The sequence below is a fragment of the Euprymna scolopes genome, chromosome 24, assembly GCF_053919585.1.
Source record: "Euprymna scolopes isolate OS-2025 chromosome 24, ASM5391958v1, whole genome shotgun sequence".
Lineage (NCBI taxonomy): Eukaryota > Metazoa > Mollusca > Cephalopoda > Sepiida > Sepiolidae > Euprymna > Euprymna scolopes.
The window spans coordinates 11,403,935-11,426,157 of NC_136505.1; the positions used below are offsets into that span (position 1 = coordinate 11,403,935).

At 36.7% G+C, this 22,223-nt stretch overlaps 1 protein-coding gene across 1 annotated transcript in view; it reads right to left on the bottom strand.

Annotated features, from left to right (window-relative positions):
* Window positions 1-22,223, bottom strand: part of LOC145246591 (meckelin-like) — a 102,359-nt gene that overhangs the window by 63,035 nt on the left and 17,101 nt on the right. The window contains exons 6-8 of the mRNA XM_080108251.1: window positions 18,949-19,008; window positions 6,932-6,997; window positions 1,040-1,203 (exon numbers count right to left, since the gene is read on the bottom strand). Of these exons, the coding sequence (XP_079964377.1) occupies window positions 1,040-1,203; window positions 6,932-6,997; window positions 18,949-19,008 (290 nt within the window). The remainder of the gene's footprint in view (window positions 1-1,039; window positions 1,204-6,931; window positions 6,998-18,948; window positions 19,009-22,223) is intronic.

A 22,223-nucleotide genomic window follows, 5' to 3' on the forward strand; every position in this document is an offset into this window, starting at 1 on the left:
ATACAAGATTGTCCAAAACCAGTCTGAAGTATTCCATACGTTTCTGTGGCATTTTTTCAAGTTAAAAACATAATTTTATTGCATCGTATTCTTCTAAAGTGTCTTCACGTCTAAGTTGTATTTTTGAAATTCACCAGCTGTGACAATCAGGCTTTAGTAGGATGTATTCCACTTCCTGCTGTAGCTGTTCATTTGAACCTGAAATCATTAAAATTGGTCAGACATATGTATAGATGTATAGCAATGACATACTGAATTTTCAAGAGTCTACGATCTTTCTAAATGCTTGTATAAAAAATGTCTTGAAACTTATTGAAGGCACCTCATACACGTTGCAAATAGACCAAGTAGGTCAATTGATACAAATAGAATAAATAGATCCATCATACAAATATTAGTTCTCTTATACAAATGAAGCATATGTGTCCAACACACAAAAAAGTGTGAAGCATTCATTCTCCTGGATAAACTGTTGCAGAAGCATGGACGTTTTGAGTCGCAGGAAGGTTAACAGTCCAGGGAAAACTTAGAAACAAGTAATTAGATAAGACCATACTTTGGAATTTGAAGACAGCTGAACAGTGGAACCATGAGGACTTAACAATAAGTCTAAAAATGTCTAAACCTTGGCCTAAAGAAAAATCATGTTAAATGAGTTGAGAGAGAAAGATTATATTAAAGCAGTTGCAAAATTTTATGTATGAGAGAGAGGGGGGAGGGAGTAAAACAAAGACTTTTTGACTTTCTATTATTTTTAGACATTGTGCATAAGAAATGGCTTGTTGAAATCACGGCTATATATTGGGTACGACATCATGAAATAATTGATAGATAATTGACTCGATTATAAGATATATGTATTTTACAACTGGGCAATGCTGGGTGCCCCTTGCTAGTTGTACATAAGTGACTTGTTGAAATTTTTTAATAATTTGTGTAGAAATACGTTGTAAAAAAAAAAAAAAAAAAAAAAAAAGATTTGAAACTCTGTACTACATTAACTGGTTATGAGTGCTGTTAAATAGAAAATATTACATACCAAATATCAACATCTCTTCGCCTTTGAGCCAAAGAGCTAAGGCTTCGAAACAGCTGGCAGGCTTGTTTCATATTCCTTTGTCTACGGCCTTCGTAATTATAATACAGTAGAACACACATATTACCCAAGGTTTGGCATGCTTTTTGGTGTGTTAATCCCTCAGCCTGAAACAAGGAAAAAAATTTTTTTTTTAAGATTTTTGGTTACTTTAACGTGAATATTTTAAAATTTTAAGCACTCAGAGAATGCAAACTTCCACCATCAAAAGAAAATCTAAAAAGACATTAACAACAGAGAATGTAGAATTCCACCAAGTTTCACAGAAGAAATATTGCTAGTCTTTCTCTACCCTATCGTTATTTCTATGGAATAGCTCGACTGAGTTCTAATCTTTAGTTTCTCTAATTAAAACATTCACAACTGCAAAGAACTCCATGTGTCTAATATCAAACGGAATTTCTATGAACAAAGTTTATTTCAAAGAATGTGGAAAACATTACAACAGAACTGCTTCCCTTCAGACCACGATATGGTTATCTTCAAATTATTTTACAACCGGGCAACACTAGTCTAGTATAAATCTCATCAAATGTTGAGTTATCTATATATATCTATAAAAGTGAAAATGCCTGTGTGTGTGTCTGTCTGTGTACATTTCCCTACCAAATAACTCTGCCAATTTTCGGTCTACAGACTCGAAATTTGACATTTGGTATTGAGATTTGGGAAAACCTTTTTAATCAGGTTTCAGACAGAAATTTTGCTGTTAAGGGGGCAAAGCGGATCTAACTTTATAATTTAATTTGAGCCCAAAACAATAAATTTTAAGGGGTCAAAATTGGGGTCAAAGTTTTAAAAAATTTGATCTCTGTGGTCTCTAACAAATAACTCGGCCAGTTATTTGTCTAAACATTTGAAATTTTACATAAAGTGTATTCAGACATAGGGCAAGCTTTTTAATTGTTTTTTTTTTGCTGTAAATTTGGCTTCCAAGGTCTCAAAGTTTACGGTTTCTAGCAAACTATTAAGCCAATTTTGGATCTAAACATTTGAAATTTTACATAAAGGGTATTCAGACTTTCAGCAAGCTTTTTAATCAGTTTTTGGCGAAAATTTGGCTGCCAAGAGGTCAAAGTTGAAAAAGTTGACCTTTGCAGACTCTATCAAATTCCTCTGCCAGTTTTGGGTCTAAACACTTGAAATTTTAGATGTAGGTTACTTGGATATGAGTCAGACATTTTAATTTGATTTGAGCCCAAAACAATAAATGTAAGGGGTCAAAATTAGGGTTAAAGTAAAAAAAAATTTGACCTCTGCGGGCTCTAGCAACTTTTCTCTATGGTAGTTAAGGAAGCCTATTATATAGAAAGACATTACCATACATATGCACACTTTTTAATATATACATATGCATATAAAGTTTTTTTTTTTTTTTACATAGGCATCACCACATTATCAAGGCCCAGAGGCCACTCAAGGATAAGGGTTAAAGAGTGTACAGTAGAAATTGGACAATATAGTAATCATTAGTAATGAAAATTTGGTAAATTTGATAACTTATATGGAACGGCTCATCAAGAACTTATTTACTTTAGACTTGAAGACAACCATATTGTAGTCAGCCGGAAAGCAGGAAAACGGAAGACAATTCCACAGGCGTGCAGTTCTAAGAAAGAAGCTTTGTTCATGGAATCTACGTTTAGGTTTAGGCACAGATAAAGAGTGGGGGAAATTATTGATCGTGTTTACAGCTAGACGAGTGTTTCTTGTGAAAGTTTGGCGAGATAGAATAGATTGAAGCTCAGTTGAACACTTTCCATGAAAATAACGATACATCAGAGACAAACTCGCAACATCTCTTCTGTGAGATAGAGGTTGCAAGGAGGAGAAAAGGACATCTCCTACGAGGCTACGAAGTCTATTTTGAACTCTATCAAGGCAGGACAAGTTCTTTCTAGCAGCTCCTGCCCAGATGTGGCAACAGTATTCCATCCTTGGACGTACCTGGCTCTTATATAGATAGAGAATAGCATCAGCAGTGAGATATCTACCGGATCGATAGAAAGATCCCACCATTTTTCCAGCGGCCTTGGCAACAGATTTGATGTACGTGTTCCATTTAAGATCAGGAGTAATGGTCAAGCCCAGAAGCTTGTCAAAACTTGAGGCCTCCTGAAGACGAGAGCCATTCATTTCAATTGATGACAAATGTGGATTAAAATGTTGATGATGTAAAGAGAGAAGCTTGGTTTTAGATGCATTAAAAGTAACCAGCCACTCCTTTCCCCATTGTACTACGTGCTCAAGATCAGAGGAGAGAGAATTGGAGAGAACTTGGTCGTTTACTGTCTTAGATGTGCTACCATAAATGGTAGTGTCGTCAGCATAAATGTCTACAAATGATGTAAGGATATGATTTGGAAGATCATTAATGTAGATCAGGAAAAGAGTTGGGCCCAGGATGGATCCCTGAGGGACACCGGCATTAATACTGTGAGCTTCTGATTTTTGCCCCTCAACTACTACTCTTATGAACCTATCAGAAAGAAATGATTTAATAATTGAGAATACTTTTCCAGCTATACCATAGCTAGTACATAGGGCCCGAGCAAAGCCGGGCTGAACTGCTAGTCTATAAATATAAAAGCGAAAATGTATGCATGTGTGTATGTGTGTTCGCTTTTTCTGTATGTCTACAAAAGGCTTTTTTCAGAGAAGCGGTCAGTCGGTTCACAACTTCTTAAAACTTTTTATATCACATATTGATCATAATATCTCAGAGTAAACAACGGAGCTTGCCTGTCTATTTAATTTGCTCAACTTCGGAAAGATTAATATTCAACATTTGTCGCTCGCCGCATGTGGATTAGGCTTTTTTCTATAATAAAAGCGACACTAATTCTGGCGGCATTTTTCTGGTCTCGATCGCCGGAAATGTCTGAAAGCAATCAGCTTTGATCAATGTAGAAATATTATTTCCTTATATCAGAAGACAATTGCTATTCAATTTCGACTAGTGGAGCTGTTTCCCCCCTACCCCCAGCGTCTTGGGAAAATAAAAAAAAAAGCATTCTCGCACTAAATGAAATGCTACCCCACAGTCAAAAGTTGACCTCATTAAGTCATTAAAACGTGCACCTGCCAAATCCAAGTAATTAAATAAATTCAAACATCTTTCTGTTTTTTTCACACTTTAATTTCCAACTTTGCCTCAAGGGTTCGGGTTCGATCCTCATACTTACCTACCAAAACATTTTTTTTATTTTAACCCCCCCACCCCCAGAGTTTTGATTTACCCAAAACCACACACACCTCCAAACACCCGGGCAACGCCGGGTACCCCTCGCTAGTCTATTAAAGGCAAAATGTGTGTGACCATTTCGTGTATGTCTCGCAAAGGCTATTCTTGCACACACTCTCGGGGGAGGTTAACGATCGCTTAGAACTATTTATATAGGCCGTAGATAATAATATCTAGGATTTGAGAACGCGTGTAGCGTCTAGATTTATTTTATTTATTTTTTTTTTACACAGTGATCACCACTTATCAAGGCCCGGAAGCCACTCAGGGATAAGGGTTATTGCAAGTACATTACGTTAGTGTGGAGATTTGATGAAGTGTTTACTTAAGGGGGGCGGTTCATTGGGAATTTGTTAACATTGGACTTGAAGACATCCAAGTTGTAGTCTGGAGGGAAGCAGGCAGACGGAACAGAGTTCCACAGGTGTGCAGTTCTAAGAAAGAAGCTTTGTTCATGGAATCCGCGTTTTGATTTAGGCACAGATATAGAGTGGGGGAAATTTTTCACAGTGGATTCAGCTAGACGGGTGTTTTTCGTGAAAGATTGGCGAGGGGGGACCAGGGATTGGAGTTCAGACGAGCACCTGCCATGAAAATGCTAAAACAAGGATAGGCTCGCAACGTCTCTTCTGTGGGAGAGGGGTTGCAGGGTAGAGAAAAGGGCATCCCCCACTAAACCACGAAGTCTATTTTGTACTCTGTCAAGGCATGATAGGCTGTTTTTGGTAGCTCCTGCCCAGATATGGCAACAGTATTCCATCCTTGGACGTACTTGGCTTTTATATAGATAGAGAATTGCATCAGTAGTGAGATATCTTCGTGAGCGGTAGAAGGATCCCACCATCTTTCCAGCGACCCTGGCAACAGACTTGATGTACGTGTTCCATTTCAGATCAGGAGTAAAGGTCAAACCCAGAAGCTTGTCAAAACACGGGGCCTCACCCAGACGAGAGCCATCCATCACAATTGATGCCAGATGGGGATCAGAGCATTGATGATGTAAGGATAGGAGTTTGGTTTTGGATGCATTAAAGGTAACCAGCCACATCTTCCCCCACTGAATCATGCGCTCGAGATCAGAGGAGAGAGAATCAGAGAGAACTTTTTCATTTACACCCTTTGATGTGTTGCTGCAGATGGTCGTGTCATCAGCATAGATGTCAACGAATGATTTAAGTATGTGTTTAGGGAGGTCATTGATTTAGATCAGGAAGAGAGTTGGGCCCAGGATTGACCCCTTAGGGACTCCAGCATTTATATTGCAGGCCTCCGATTTTTGTCCATCTACCACTACTCTTATGAGCCTATCGGAGAGAAATGATTTAATGATTGAGAAAACATTTCCAGTTATACCATAGCTGGAAATCTTGTGAAGTCGACTTTTACAAAATTATTGCTATTTTGGCTTCTCGCGTGTTGATTGGGCTTTTTAGTATAAATAAAGTGAAACTAAACTCAAACGGACGTGTTTTTCAGCATCGCACAGGGAAAAACGTCCAGAAGCAATCAGCTTTGATCAATCTTGTATATCAAACAATTGCTATTCAATCTGGACAATTGGGAGCTAGTTTCGCCCTTCCCAACATCTGTTGGGGAAAAAACAGTAAAATTTGGGTAAACAAACCTAACGCTGCCTCGGCGCAAAAGTTAACTGCGTGACTTCTATTTGACCTTCTTAATTAAGTCAAATGGAAGCAGCAGAGTTAACTTTTATTGCGGCCACCTGTTTTTAATAGTTAGATAAATAAATTCAAACGTGTCTCCGTTGTATGTCGCGGTGACCCAATGGTTAACGTCACACCGTTTTTTGTTTTCACACTTTAATTTCCAACTTTGCCTCAAGGGTTCGGGTTCGGGTTCGATCCTCATACTCACCTACCAAAACATTTTTTTTATTATTTTAAACTCCCACCCCCCACGCCCGGAGTTTTGATTTACCTCAAAACACCTGGGCATCGCCGGGTACCCTCCGCTAATTTATAATATAAATCTCACCTGTCTGTTTAAATATATGTATGTTTGTATGTCTGCCTAAAACTTTTGGCAGCGGTCACAGATTTTCACAAGATTGGTATCATTTTGAAGCTCGACCCTTCGGATGCCAAATATCGAAAAATTGTCCAAAAACATTAATTCCTTCACCCTCAACTGGGCACTTTTGTACAGGGAGGGTCGTTTTTTTTTTGCTGATATTTTTTGCAAGTCATTCAACCCTCGGTTCCATAATGTCGCATAAAAGGCGTTATTTTGACTGCCCATGACATCACAACCATGGTGGGCACATCGGTAAGACAGCTTATTTTTTTCACCTCTTTTTCCTCTAGCGTGATATGGGTTTGAGCCTACTTACTACTATTTTTTTTTTTTTTTGCGCTTGTAATTTTTCTTTTTTTTTTTTTGCTCAACCAACAACCTTACACACACCTCCACTTTCTTTTCCGCCTTTTTTGTCTTTTTTGGCTCAGCACACACCTCCAAGCACCTGGGCAATGCTGAGCACCCAGGCTAGTTACAGATAAGTCCCAATAGATTATTAAGTTATTGTGAAAACTAAAGGCTAAGCATAAAGATTGCAATATAGCAGTACACACCTTACATTCACCGTAGGCTTTTGCAATATTATTTTTGATGAAATTTGATTCTGGCGATTCTCCATTCTGAAAATAAAACAAATGCATTGTTATTAAAAAAAAAAAAAATATTAAGATGAGAAATAAACAATTATTTAAATAAATGATAGTTTATATACGAACAATATTTTTACTTTTAAAATATTGTTCATATAATCCATCACTCATCTACAAAGGTCATTCCAAAAATAATACATCCTATTTTTTAACTAACAAAATTAAAACAACCTTTTGTTCTTCAGAATGTATTTTTCTACAAAGTTAACACAATTCTCAATGCACTGTTGGTGTGGTGGTTGTGTATGAACGTCTGGAGCACACTTTGTCACTCATATCTCTGTTACTACTCTGAAATCGATGAACCCTTCTCCTAACTGTACTGACATCAACTGCATCGGTTTTGTAAGCGTTCAACAGGCGCCAGTGAATGTTGATCGGTTCAATTGTTTTCTGCATGGAGGAATTTAATGACACATCTCTGCTTCTGACACATATCCATGACAGGATTTGTTTTCTTAGAGTCTTGCACTGTCAATATCTGCAGCAAAGAGATGAAATTTTCAGATCATAAATGAATGAATGAAGTTCAGTCATGATAACAATGCAATTTGTAATCCCCCCTCATCGATTCATTTGGGCGGATTAAAAATAGAAGGCAATAGTTTTGGAATGTCCCTTATAAAATACATGATAATTTCCAATAATAGAAAAGAAAGTTGGTCTGTCTCTGTGCTCAGCTAAATTTAAAGCACTAAGCATAAGATACACAAAGTTGATATACTTTTTGAGCTTTTCCGTGGACAAAATACAGGCACACTTTTTTTATATATTCATTCTTCTGGAGTTCAGTAAAACTAGAAACAGTCAAAGTAGGGAGACAACATTTAGAGTAATTTTTTATGTTATTATTTAGTCATTTAGCAACAATTATTTTCAAGGTGCGAGAGAAAGGGAGTAACAGAGAAAGGGAGGGGAGGATGGGAGACAGATAAAGGAACAAGAGGAGTGGATGAGAAGAGAGAGAGAGGGGGGGAGGCGAAGGGGAGTGTCTATATATATATATATATATATATATGTATATATATAGATATGTATGAATAAAAAATCAATACAAAAAATATATGAATGTTTATATCTTTTCTGTATTTATTTCCTGTGTGTTGACGTGTAGGAATACAAAAAGTCTTTTGAAAAAAAAAACAAGAATGTTTCCTTCAAAAGCACATAATTTTCAAACGATCCTTCGATCTTCCTCAGTGTGAATGATAGAAAACATGAGTGAGCGGGCAGAGTTAGCAGCGGGGGGGGGGTATAGCCATTAAGGTAAAGATCTATCTGAATATGACCCTTCCAGCATTTTCGACTTGGAATGGTCAGCAACTTGTGTGGCCTCTATTCAAAACCAAGTCCTTCCACGCCACCCCACGAACACACTCGTATATGTGAACGTACATGTATAAACACTCGCGCACTACCACAAATACTTCTTCATGTACACATACATACACAGGATACACGCACTCACGTTTATGGACGTGTTCACATATACAGCTGGAGATTGATGAGTATATATATATATATATATATATATATATACACACACACACAGAAATAAGCTAGGAGTAATTGTTTAATTGAGATGATATTTTAAATATTTTACATCATCCATAGTTATTCATGCATCTCAATGCAGATACCAGATATGAATATGAAATCCCAAATTTGAACATGTAAACTGTCCAAATGCTCCATCTTATGCTGGTCACTGTAACAGATCAGAATCAACTATTATAGTAAAGCTGAGTTATAAACTCAGCTTTACTATAATAGTATAATAAAAATAGTAAAGCTGAGTTAGTCAACATTTATTTCCCTAAAGTTTTATGTATTTTAATCACACAAAATACATGCTAAAATATTCCTCAATTCTTGTGAAGCAGTAATATGTTTATGATGTAGTTTCTTTTGCACAAGTTTGTCAATACATACCGAAGTGATCGGTACATTATCCAGTTAGAACATTTTGCGTGGAAGGTACTGCCACTGAATATCTCGTTCTTATGCAAGTAGAGAATTGTCAGAAGTCGGATAATTTCTGGAACGATAGAATGATCCAACTATTTTTCAAGCAATTTTAATAACAGATTTGATGTAAGACTTTCCTTCCAGGTCTGTAGCGCAAGTGGGCTGCTGTAAATTCTGCATGATATAGGTGTTAACAAAGTTTACTGTATCATCACCGAGTGGAGATCTGTGAAATCTAAAGTGATTGTCACAATGATGAAGATTTTATAGCACAATAAGATCTGACCTTATTTAAATAATCACGTTGGCACACCAGTTCTCATTAGATCACCAAAGTTAAGCAACATTTAGCCTGTTCAGTACCAGATGGGTGACCATTTGGGAATACCAAGCATTGTATGTAAGAGGCATCGACATCTCCCTGCTAGAACTTAAAAAAATTAACTTTATCATTTTTCCTGCGTGAATCGCTAGTGAACTTGATATTCCTATGAAACTTTCTCCTTTGAAAAAGGTTGGTTCAACCCGTCTAGAGTAATTATAGCAAAAGTGGAGCAAATTTGTGACTAACACACAGATTTTATGGTGTGTTTTGTGTCTATAAATTGATTTAATAACAATTTGAACAATTACGAATTTAATGATTTCTTAAGACCTTTAATTTATTATAGTTAAATATCTTTGTACTAGCAGTGCTATTCAACATAGCTTGGGTATAATTAAAGATGTTAGTGCGTGTGTGTGTGCAGAACAGTGGACTTTAAAACATTTGCATTTCAGGTGAAAACATTACTACGTACTAACGTGTGATGTCAAAATGAGTATAAATTGCAAAAATTATCCAATAGAAAAATTACAAATAAAACTTATTGAGTTTATCGATTTATATAGAGTTTTATTGTATGTTTTAAAATAGAAAAGTACTAAAAATCCAGGGGACGTAACTGCCATCAATTAATTTGACAATCCACCATTTCAAAATACAAAATGTTGAACCACTATTGTGAATGATTTATTTTGTAAAAACTGTATCGAGCACATTTTCTAGTGGACCATTTTTCGTAATTTTTGGAATTTATACTAATTTTGACATGATACATAAATATGTAATAAATTTTTCATCTGAAATGCATTGTTCTAAAATCAACTATTTTGCATAAGCATCAAGATTTCAAATAGGGCAGATGATATGCTCTTTAGCGTTGGTTGTCAACCATGTAGAGATGATGTCTCAATAAAAACACTGGTGGCCATAACCTGTGTTGTGTGGGGACTTATTTTTACTAGCAAACTCTTTTTAATCTAACAGGCGTTTAATCAAACCGCACACACATCTATACATACAAACGCTTGATCTTCAAGTTAAATATGATTATCGCCCTTCAGCTCTGGTAACACCATACCTTGCCACCAGGGAGAGATGCAACTACGTTCACTTTCGTTTTATATATCAGTATGTTTTGTCTCTTCATTGTGAGACCCATGCTTCTCAACATCTACCATTCATTAACACAAAAGAGGATGGGATCGTCAATTACATACGCAGACCATCTTACCCTCAACAGTTGCCATCATCAGGAAGAGCATTCAGGCTATAAAAATTTTGTCTCAATCATGAAAATGACTTTCAAAGAAAGTTGGTCACTTTTTAGACTGTGCAGTTTAGAAAGAGGGATAAATAAATATGACCTGGCCAGAGATAAGTTAGTGTCGGGAAAATTGTCATGATGGTAAAAATGACTTACCTCAGAAACACCCACGTGCCTACTCATTTTGTAAAGTCCAATAGAAAAAGCAAAATGGCAACACACAGCTGATTTTATGTTCAACAGTCACGCAAAATAACATGAATTCTTGCCATTCATATACAAATTAAATGATGCTAGCTGCATAAAAGCAAGCCATTTGAAGAACAGGAAAATTGGTTTGAAGAGGAGGCGAGTCGTGCATATGTACGGCATTGAGGTGTGATAGATTATTTACTTGAGTCAACATAGAAGGCCAAAGGAGGCAAAGTAGAAAACTACAGTTGGTTTGATATTCCTAAAAGCTGTCCATATGCAAACTTGTAAAATTGGCGTTAAATCAAATATAATCTATCTCTCTATATATTTACACACACACATACACACACACACACACACAGACTAGCTGGCTGCCCGGCATTGCCCGGTCGTATAATATGCTTAAACATGATATTTTAATTTATGCAGATTGCATATGTATTATTATAGAATCAATCCCCTACATATTATGAAGAATAATTTGCTCGGTGGACTAATTCACAAAAAAAAAAAAAAATGAAAAAATAATAATGATAATGTTGTTCATCGAATTCCATTTGTTTGTTTACAATATCACATCAACTGATATTTGGGCTCGACGATCTTAAACATAGTCTTTCTTCTTTTATAGTTAAAAAAGAATTTTTACAGGGAAATATTTCACATTACACACTGGCCAAGGGAAGGAAATAATAAAATTATTTCCCTTGGTCGGTGTAAAGTAAAATATTCCCCTGTAAAAATCTTTTTATCTATAAGAGAAGAAAGACTATTTTTAAGGTCGGATTTTTTTGATTTTCAATACTTATCAGATGAATTTCGGTACAAAACATATCTAAGAACACTGCCAGACATATAAGTTATCTTTTTGTGAAATTTGCAAAAGATAGGCTCAGCTGTTTTGGAACCTATAAGGAAGGAACTCACACACACACAAAGTGACTTTTATAAAATAGTAGAGACAAAAGTTTTTTTTTTAATGACATTTTCACCCCAAACAAGGCACATTGCCACTTTGTTGTAAGGGGCTACTATCAGGGGCATAGGCATCAGGGGTACTGTGTAGGGAGTTGGGCAGCAAGCTGTCGGTTCACGTTACACTTGAACTTCTGCATGTCAGTACAGTTGGGAAAGCAGGGACCCAGAAGGGAATTCCAAAGTCTAGCTGTCCTGGGGAAGAAACTACTGGAGTAAAGGCTTTCTTACATCTAGGGATCTCTACTGTGTAGGGGTGGGATTTAGCTGCTTGTTGGGTTTGTCGGGGGTATTTACGTCGAGGGGGTACAAGTGCCTGCAGTTCGTCAGAGCATTCACCATTAAAGTACTTGTAGAACAGGCAGAGGGATGCAAGGTTTCGTCGATGGGACAGAGGCTGAAGTTTAGATGACAGTTCAGGACCTATCAGATTGGCGACTCTCTTTTGAACCTTATCTAGGAGCGAGAGACTAGTGGCAGACGCACCAGCCCAAATGTGACAACAATATTCGATGCATGGGTGAATGGTGGCCTTATAGAGGTAAAGGATACTTTTGGGCGTTAGTATCTTTCTAGCACGGTAGAGAAAACCCACCTTCTTCGCAGCGGTCCTGGCGATACTCTCAATGTAATTGTTCCAACTCATCTTTCCTGTGAGTGTTTAAAAGATAGTCTTTGGCCATTGCACTTGGTGGTAGAGAAGGTTTCTTGTAATTATTGAAGGAAACGAGTTTAGTCTTGGCAGCATTGAATGTGACCATCCATTTATGTCCCCATTCCACTATAGATCATAGGTCATTCTCTAGTGTTTCTGCCATTTCTTTAGATATGTGTTCATTTGTTTTCCTATCATGTCTGTTATAGAGCGTGGTGTCGTCAGCATATATACCCATCTCACAAACAATTTTGTCAGGGAGTCATTTATGAATATTAGGAACAACAGAGGTCCAAGGATAGACCTCTGAGGCACTCCCGCATTTATATCATATTGTTTAGATGTATGACCGTTGAGGACAACCTGGATTTTTCTCTTATCTAAGAAGGATTTAATTATGTTAAGTATTCTTCCAGTGATACCGTATGATCTGATTTTCCTGAGATATATCTAGAGCTACCGCTCTATCCTCCCCTGCTTTGTCCAGTGACTGGTATATACATTCTGAGATTACAGTTAGGATATCTGCTGTGAAATGGGCTTGCCTAAATCCATATTGTTAGTCACTTAGAAGTTTAGCATCTGTAAGGTGATGGACTAGAGCTTGGTTAATTATGGTCTCAAATATTTTGGCGAAAAGTGTGAGGAGGCTAATGGGGCGATAATTTTCTGGGTCAGTTCTTTCACCAGAATTCTTGAAAACTGGTACTACAGAAGCAGTTTTCCAGCAGGCAGGAAAGCAAGATTCATTAAGGCATTTGTTGTAAAGTTTGGAGAGAACCAGAGCTACTTCGGCAGAGGACTTTTTTAATAGCACAGCTGGAATGAGATCAGGTCCACATGCTTTTAAAGTGTCAAGATTTTTTATGATAGCATGCACTTGAGAAGAGGTGATTTTCAGATCTTCTAGTGTAGTGTCTGTCTGCAAAGGAAAGTCAGAGAGGAGGTGGTTGGCAGGGTTAGGGTTAGGGGAATTGTTGATTGCCCATTATATACTACACTTGTGGATTTTCTAATTTTTGTGCTTTGATGATTTCAGGAAATTCTCTCTTAGCTGTCGCTATTTCTTTCTTACAGTTATTTCTGGCTTCTATATACTTCTGCCTGTTTGAACTGAACTTATGTCGGTGAAATCTGCGATACGCATGCTGCCTTTGTGCTATTGCAGCTGCACAAGTAGAAGTAAACCATTGAGGAGAGTGGGGCTTGCTATAAAATTTGCACGTGGGAACATGTGCTTCAATTGCTGTTTTGAACCATTCAGTGGTCTCATTTGCGCAATGTTCAGCAGGAAGTGAAAAGATATTTTGCCATGGGGCGTCCCTAATGAGACCCTGATGGCTTCCCAGTCGGCCTTTTTATAATATCTCATTGTTTTAAATGCCAAGATTTAGAAGGCAAATGAACTTTCTTTTTTGAACATTTTAAATTTCAATTTTTTGCATAAAAACGCTATATTCCTTCATGAACACATACGTACATTTATGTTTAATTGCATTAATTTTTCAAGTTTTTATATGAATGTGTCCTTAGATCAAATGGTAGCAAATACTTCCAAATCTGACCCCCAAGATCTCCATGGGCATGGAATATGTGCCTATATAAAAGATGGCTTTCCATGTGGTAGGGACATCTCCAGAGAAGATCCTAACTTACCCTAGCTCAAACTACTACATTTATATTTGCTCTCTATCGCCCCCACAACAGCGGAGTTATCTTTAAAAGCATAGCTGAGAAAATTGACCACACCCTATATACTTATCCTTCATCTAATATTCATGTCTGTGGAGACTTCAATGTTCATAATGTGGAATGGTTAACTTGCTCAAACAAGACCGATGATGAGGGGAGGTTCTGTCATGATTTCTCCATTGCTTATGACCTCACTCAGATTGTTCACGAACCCACCCATGTTCCCGATTCTGATGGCCAGTATGCAAGTCTCCTCGACCTCTTTCTCACAACTTGCCCTGAACTGTGTTCAGCTTCTGTTCTGTCTCCACTTGGATCTTCCGACCACTCAGTTGTATCAGTTAAGATAAAAATGAAATGTAATAAGTCCTCAGATGTACCTATCCATCGTACAGTATATCGATGCTCTATGGCTGACTGGGATAGCTTCCACACATTTATATCAGATCTACCTCTGTGTTTCATGTTTAAAAAGGATGTGTCCTCTATAGTATCAGACCTGACGGAATGGTTAATTGTAGGTATAGACCGTTTCATACCCTCGAAAAAATTCCAGCAAAAACCTAACAGCCAGCCGTGGTTCTCTCTGGAATGTGCTGCTGCCATTGCACACAGAAATCACTTTTTCCACTGTTTCCAACGTAATAGATGTACTGAGACTAAAGCCGCTTTCAGAACTGCCAGCAACCACTGTAAAAAAGTAATAAAGAACGCAAGAGAGTTGTATGCTCAGTCTGTCAAGTCCAAAGTAGCTGAGCAGCGGCTTGGTTCCCACCAGTTTTGGCAAATAGCAAACAGAATCCTGAACAGAAGCGTGTGCTCTATCCCAACTTTCATAAATGGACCTGAGGTAATCTCGTTAGCATCAGACAAAACCAAACTCTTTGCCAAGAACTTTGCAGCTAATTTTAACCTTTATGACCAAGGCTGCCAACCTCCAATATTTCCTCCTGTATCAGAAAACATGCTATGTGATATACAAATATCTGTACGTGATGTTGCCAAGCTAATCAAAAAACTTGATTCCAGTAAAGCAACCGGCCCTGACGGTATTCCAATTATAGTACTCAAAAGACTTCAACCAGAACTTGCGCCTATCCTTAAAAACTGTTTAAACGTTGTCTTAAGGAGAATTGCTTCCCGTCACCCTGGAAAATCTCATCAGTATGACCTGTATTTAAGAATTCAGGTGATTGCTCATCTCCCTCACAATACAGACCAATAAGTCTCCTGTGCGTCATGAGTAAGTTGCTGGAATCTGTGTTAAATACAGAAGTAATCAACCATCTTAGCAAAAATAACCTTCTTAGTGACACGCAATATGGTTTCCGTTCTGCTAGATCTACAGCAGATATGCTTACAGTTATATCTCATAGGATTAGCGAATCTCTCGACGGAAGCTACCTTTCTAGAGCAATTGCTCTTGACATATCAAAGGCCTTTGATAGAGTATGGCATAAAGGTTTACTTCACAAGATCTCCAGCTATGGTATAGCTGGAAATGTCTTCTCAATTATTAAATCATTTCTCCCTGATAGGTTCCTGATAGTAGTGGTTGATGGGCAGAAATCAGAAGCTCTTAGTATTAATGCTGGAGTTCCTCAGGGGTCCATCCTGGGATCTACTCTCTTCCTGATCTATATTAATGATCTTCCAAATCACATCCTTACATCATTCGTAGACATCTATGCTGATGACACTACTATGGTAGCACATCTAAGACTGTAAATGACCAAGTTCTCTCTGATTCTCTCTCCTCTGATCTTGAGCAAGTGGTACAATGGGGAAAGAGGTGACTTGTTACTTTTAATACATCTAAAACCAAGTTTTTATCTTTACATAATCAACGCTCTGATCCTCATCTGGCATCAATTGAAATGAATGGCTCTCGTCTTGAGGAGGCCTCATGTTTTGACAAGCTTCTGGGCTTGACCTTTACTCCTGATTTGAGATGGAACATGTACATCAAATCCATTGCCAGGGTTGCTGAGAAAATGGTGGGATCGTTCTATCGATCCAGTAGATATCTCACTGCTGATGCAATTCTCTTATCTATATAAGAGCCAGGTACATCCAAGGATGGAGTACTGTTGCCACATCTGGGCAGGAGCTTCTAAAAAGGACTTATCCTGCCTTGATAGAGTTCAAAATAGACTTTGTAGCCTTGTGGGGGATGTCCTTTTCTCTTCTCTGCAACCTCTTTCTAACAGAAGAGATGTTGCGAGTTTGTCTTGCTTTATCGTTATTTTCATGGCAGGTGCGCAGCTGAGCTCCATTCTATGGCCCCTCCCCTCGCCAAACTTTCACAAGAAACACCCGTCTAGCAGAAAACACTATTACTAGCTTTCCCTACTCTTTATCTGTGCTTAAACCTAAACGTAGATTCCATGAACAAAGCTTCTTTCTTAGAACTACACGCCTGTGGAATTGTCTTCCGTTTTTCTGCTTTTCAACTGACTACAATGTGGTTGTCTTCAAGTCTAACGTAAACAAGTTTTTGATGAGCCGTTCCATATAAGTTAACAAATTTACAGAATCTCCATTACTAACGGTTACTATATTGTCCAATTTCTACTGTACATCTTAAACTCTTATCTCTTATCCTCAAGTGGCCTCTTGGCCTTGGTAAGTGGTGATGCCTATGTAAAAAAAATAATTTTTTTAAATACAAAAAATACTGCTGGAGAACTAAATGTTTTAGTTTTGATTCTAACTGATGACACCCAAGTCATATATTTTTATTTTTTACTTTTGAAATCACTACTATATATTGAATACAATATATATTGGGTACAATATAATAATCAATAGAGAATCGACTCTATAATAACAAATATGAAATCTGCATAAATAAAAATATCATATTTAAGCATATTTTATGACCGAGCAATGCCAGACAACCTGCTCATGATATAACAATATTGATTTTCAGAATTTCTTTGAATGAGGATAGATAATTTGCTTTCATCGACTGACCAATCATAGAATCACAGAAAATGTGCAATAGTCTGTGATTAGTTAGCCAATCACAAAACTTGCATCAAGTGAAAGATTTTAATAAAAAGAATTGACTCTTGGACAGTTTCTCAGAAGACGATCAGACAGACAAACTGAGTGTCATTAGTCGAAGAGTGATCAAAAACACAAATAATAAAAGAGTAAAAACAATTTTTTTAATTCAATCTCGTCTAAGGGGAGGGGGCGGAAACATAAAGTAAATTTCAAAGTTTACCAACCAAAATTTAGCAGCAGATAAATTCCTCAACTCTTCTTTTTCTCCAACAAATGCAACAGAACTCGTTTTTAATTTATGTTCACAAGGTTTCTTGACTAAGGATTATCAATGGAATCAATCACTTAGCCAAAGACATTGACTAAACTTGTATCAACAGAATTCAATGGATCTTTTAAACAGATTCCATGAGGTTCTTTTAGCATCAGACAACACATAATTATAAGAATATTATTTAGCCCAAGGTTCAATTAAAACGGGGTAGACAATGAATCCAACATGGCTACCACTAGAACTAGACTAAGTTCCAGATTGTCTCTAATCTTGCGTGACGCATGCTTCTATTAACTTCAACACGCATCCATGAATCTCTTTCAACAGATCTGTCTAATCTTTCATCTACGAGTTACCTTCAATAAGTTTCCAGACTTTTTTCGTATGGGTACTTTTATTGATAGTACACACATGAAACTCTAGTCTCCTTCAAAGTAATCTCCTCCGGCTGCAATGCACTTATTGTATCATTCCAACACCTTCTGGAAAGCCCCATGGAAGTCCTCTTGTGTGAGCATGTCAATGAACCTTGTACTAGACTCTTGCATCTCATCAATTGTCTCATAACAACAGTCTCTAAGATTTTCCTTAAGTTTACAAAATAACCAAAAGTCACAGACAGCAAAGTCTGGACTGTAGGGAGGATGAGAAACCATCTTGATGCCCATCTTGGTCATGACATCGTCTTTCTTTCTGATCTTTTCTGAGCACCTTTGGGACAAACTTTGTGCAACTCTTCCACATCCTCAGTTTCTCATGAATAATTGTGTATATAGTTCCCACACTGACATCAAATTGTGCACTTATTGTTTCTATAAACACATGACGGACCTTATTCATAAAATTCCTTATTTAGCCAATCAACTCTCCCACACCTCTCATCATCTCTTACAAACTCCCTGCCTTCCTTGAATCTCTTATGCCACTCAAAAACTGATACTCGATTCATGAAAGATGGTCCAAAAGTAGTCTGAAGCATTCCATACATTTCTGTGGCATTTTTTCAGGTTTAAAATATAATTTTATTGCCTATCGTTTTTCTAAAGTGCCCTTAGGTCCAGATTGCATTTTTGAAATTCACCAGCTGTGACAATCAGGCTTTAGTAGAGCGTATTCCAATTCCTGCTGTAGCTGTTCATTTTAATCTGAAATCATAAAAATTGGTCAGTCATCTTATAAGATGTATAGCAATAACATACTGAATTTTCAAGAGTCTACAACAATTTTAACTGCCTGTACAAAAAAGTTTGGAAACTTATTGAAGGCACCTTGATATTATACATAAACTTGTCCAATACTAACCTTTTTTCTTACTAGATGATCAATAAAGTTGTTATTAAACGTTAGAATAAGACTAATATCTTTCTTTTTGCAAATCCTTTTAAACTGAGGCAATTTTTTTTTTCAATCAAGAATGCTCCTTTTTGAGGAGTTGAATTTTGCCCACCTTAAAGCTTAACCTTATGGGAGAGCAAGTAAAAAAGGGGAGGCAAATCCACTCATAGAAATGTGGAAACTCATCAAAGAATCTTGTGCATCCATTTGCAATTGAACTACTTACCACTAACTGTATAGTATAGACTGGATTAGTCAAGATTTCTGCAACACATGTATTAAATGCCTGCAATTAGAAGAAAGATTTGATAAAAATCACAATTGTTAGATATCATTCTTGCTAAACTTTTATTATAAAGAATTATTTCGATTCTTCAGACTATTATTCTCATTACATTCCTGAAGTTCCGAGATGACAATTGATTATCCATATTATTTGAATTCTTCAGACTACTGTTTTCATTTTGAATGTTATATTATACAACATTTTGGTCAACATAATTTTCGACATTCTTTTAATTTATCTTGTTAAACTTGAATATCTTTCAATCGAATTTAAGAATTTGTATGGAATTTCAAAACGAAACTATTTAATCCACACGAGTTAGCATGCGCTCTTTCGATCAGCCATGACAGAGTAGAAGTCTTAAGTAATTCGCAGTTATATTTTGAGTGTCACCTGCACTGAGAATTTAACCTTCAACCTCCAGAAGAGTGTAACTTACCATTGAATTTTACCAAGTACTTTATCCACTATGCCATGAGTCCTTGCAATACACTCTTTCTGGAAGGTTGAAGATTCAATCTTCAATGCAGGCGAAACTCAAAATACAGTTGTGAATTACTTAGGATTTCTACCCAGTTATGCTGATGAAACATAAGCATGTTACTCTTATAGATTAAATAAAGGATTCAATTTGATATTCTGTGCAGATTCCCGAGTTCCATAAGCTACACCTTTAGAAAGTTGGAAGTTACAAGTTGGAGATTGCTGGAAAGGTTGTGAAAATAACACTCAAGATCATCATCATATCCTGTGAAATCTTTTATTTATTTATTTTTTTTTTTTTACACTTATCAAGGCCCGGAGGCCACTCGAGGATAAAGGTTAATGAATGTACAGTGGTCAAGGAGAACATATCAGTCATTGTTCGTAGTGGAAATTTGGTAAATTGGATTACTTAAGGGGATGGCTCATCAAGTATTTGTTCACGTTGGACTTGAAGACAACCATATTGTAGTCAGTTGGAAAGCAGGAAAACGGAACAGATTTCCACAGGCATGCAGTTCTAAGAAAGAAGCTTTGTTCATGGAATCTACATTTAGGTTTAGGCACAGATAAAGAGTGGGGGAAATTATTGATAGTGGTTTCAACTAGACGAGTGTTTTTCGTGAAAGTTTGGCCAAGGGAAATCATAGATTGGATCTCAGACAAGCACTTGCCATGAAAATAATGAGAAAGCAGAGATAGGCTCATGATGTCTCTTCTGTAGGAAAGAGGTTGCAGGGAAGAGAAAAGGACATCCCCCCACTAGGTTACAAAGTCTATTTTGAACTCTGTCAAGGCACGATAAGCTGTTTCTAGCAGCTCCTGCCCAGATGTGGCAACAGTACTCCATCCTTGGATGCACTTGGCTCTTATACATGTAGAGAATTGCATCAGCAGTGAGATATCTGGAACTGAAATGGTAGAACGATCTCACCATTTTCTCAGCAACCCTGGCAATGGATTTGATGTACATGTTCCATCTCAAATCAGGAGTAAAGGCCAAGCCCAGAAGTTTGTCAAAACATGGAGCCTCCTCAAGATGAGAGCCATTCATTTCGATTGATTCCAGACGGGGATCAGAGCGTTGATGATGGAAAAAATTCTATTGTTGGCATTGATTTCCCCCGATATTTTTCTAGTCAAAAATCTTTTCTAGAAAGACATCGAAATTACAAGAGGGACTATGTGAAAGTTGCAACATCTTAAGCGAAAATGATTTTTGTGGAACGAAGTGTATTTGAACTTGGAACACCCAGGTCATCAGTCCATGCTGTTACCCACTAGACCATCACCTCCCAACATTCAAGATGAAAAGTCTAAAGAATTCAAATAATATGAATGATCAATTCTCATCTCAAAAATTCAACAGCTGTAACTACTGGTGTTGTGAAATCCTTTTTATTTTAATATATTTTTAAAATTATACAAAAAAAGAAATAAAATTTTAGTTATGAGACAACTCTTATTATGTAATTCTTCAAATAAAACATGAATTATTCCCTTTGCTGATTATGATTTTTCAGTGATTATTAAAAAATGTTTTATATCATCAGTTGTTCTGAACCGGACTAAGTAATTAATAAAATAAATTGTCTGGAAGTATGCCATTAATATTGTCAATAACATGGCAAAACAATAAAAAGTGAAAATTGGCTAGTCAGAATCAAAGTTTGATTTGTCAGCTTAAATGTTATTTGGGTCTGAAAATTCAACAAGATAACTTTACATGTTAGAAGAGATAGAGAAAAGAAAAGATTAAAAGTTTTAGTGCTTATTAAGAATGAGTAGGCTGCCTGGTGTTGTCCGGTCGTAAAATATGCATAATTATATTTTAATTAATGCAGAATTCTTATTTATTATAAACAGAAATACCATAGGTATTAAATGTAACGTTAAATTTCTTTAAAAAAAATAAATAAATAAAATAAAAAAAACAAAGAAACTGAGACATGCGCAGGCGAGTATTATATTTTTTTCTAAACATTTCACTTCTTGTAAGTAAAAAAAAAATACTCAAGGTGAGATCAAAACCAAAATCTAAAGACAGTGAGTCAAATACGATAACCATTAGACCAGTTTGACACGATCTTTAAAGTGTTTTCAAACCTATTTATTCTTGACATTTCTGAATTTTTGAGATGAGGATTGGTTATACGTATTATTTAGATTCATCTGACTACTGTTCTCATCTTGAGTGTGATTTTCGGTTGATATAACCTCCGACCTTCTTCAGGTGTATCTTGTCAAATTCAGGAATGTTTCTGTCAAACTTGGGAATTTGGACAGAATTTCAAGCGGAACTCTTTATTTACTTCATGGGGGTAGCATGCTCTTGTTCCGTCAGCCATGACTAGATAGAGGTCCTAAGTAATTTGCAATTGTATTTTTCGATCGACCACATTGAAGATTGAACTTTCAACTTTCAGAAGAAAGTGACTTTTACAATTGATTTTACCAAGTACTCTAATCACTGCGCCATGGGTCCTTGCAGACAATTCTGGTATGAATTTTAGAAGCCTTAAATAGAAACTGACTTGAAAAAAACAAACAAATATATTCTATTAAAAACTTCTTCAAAATCACTGGATTCGGCATTAAATAATCTGAAAAGGGTTGATATGCCATAAAACAAAAACAACCAACCCAACATATTTGCTGCTTCTTTGAGTTGTCTTACACTCCACCGTTATTCTGTCTATAATTTTACTTTGTCCCACATAGAAAACTATAAA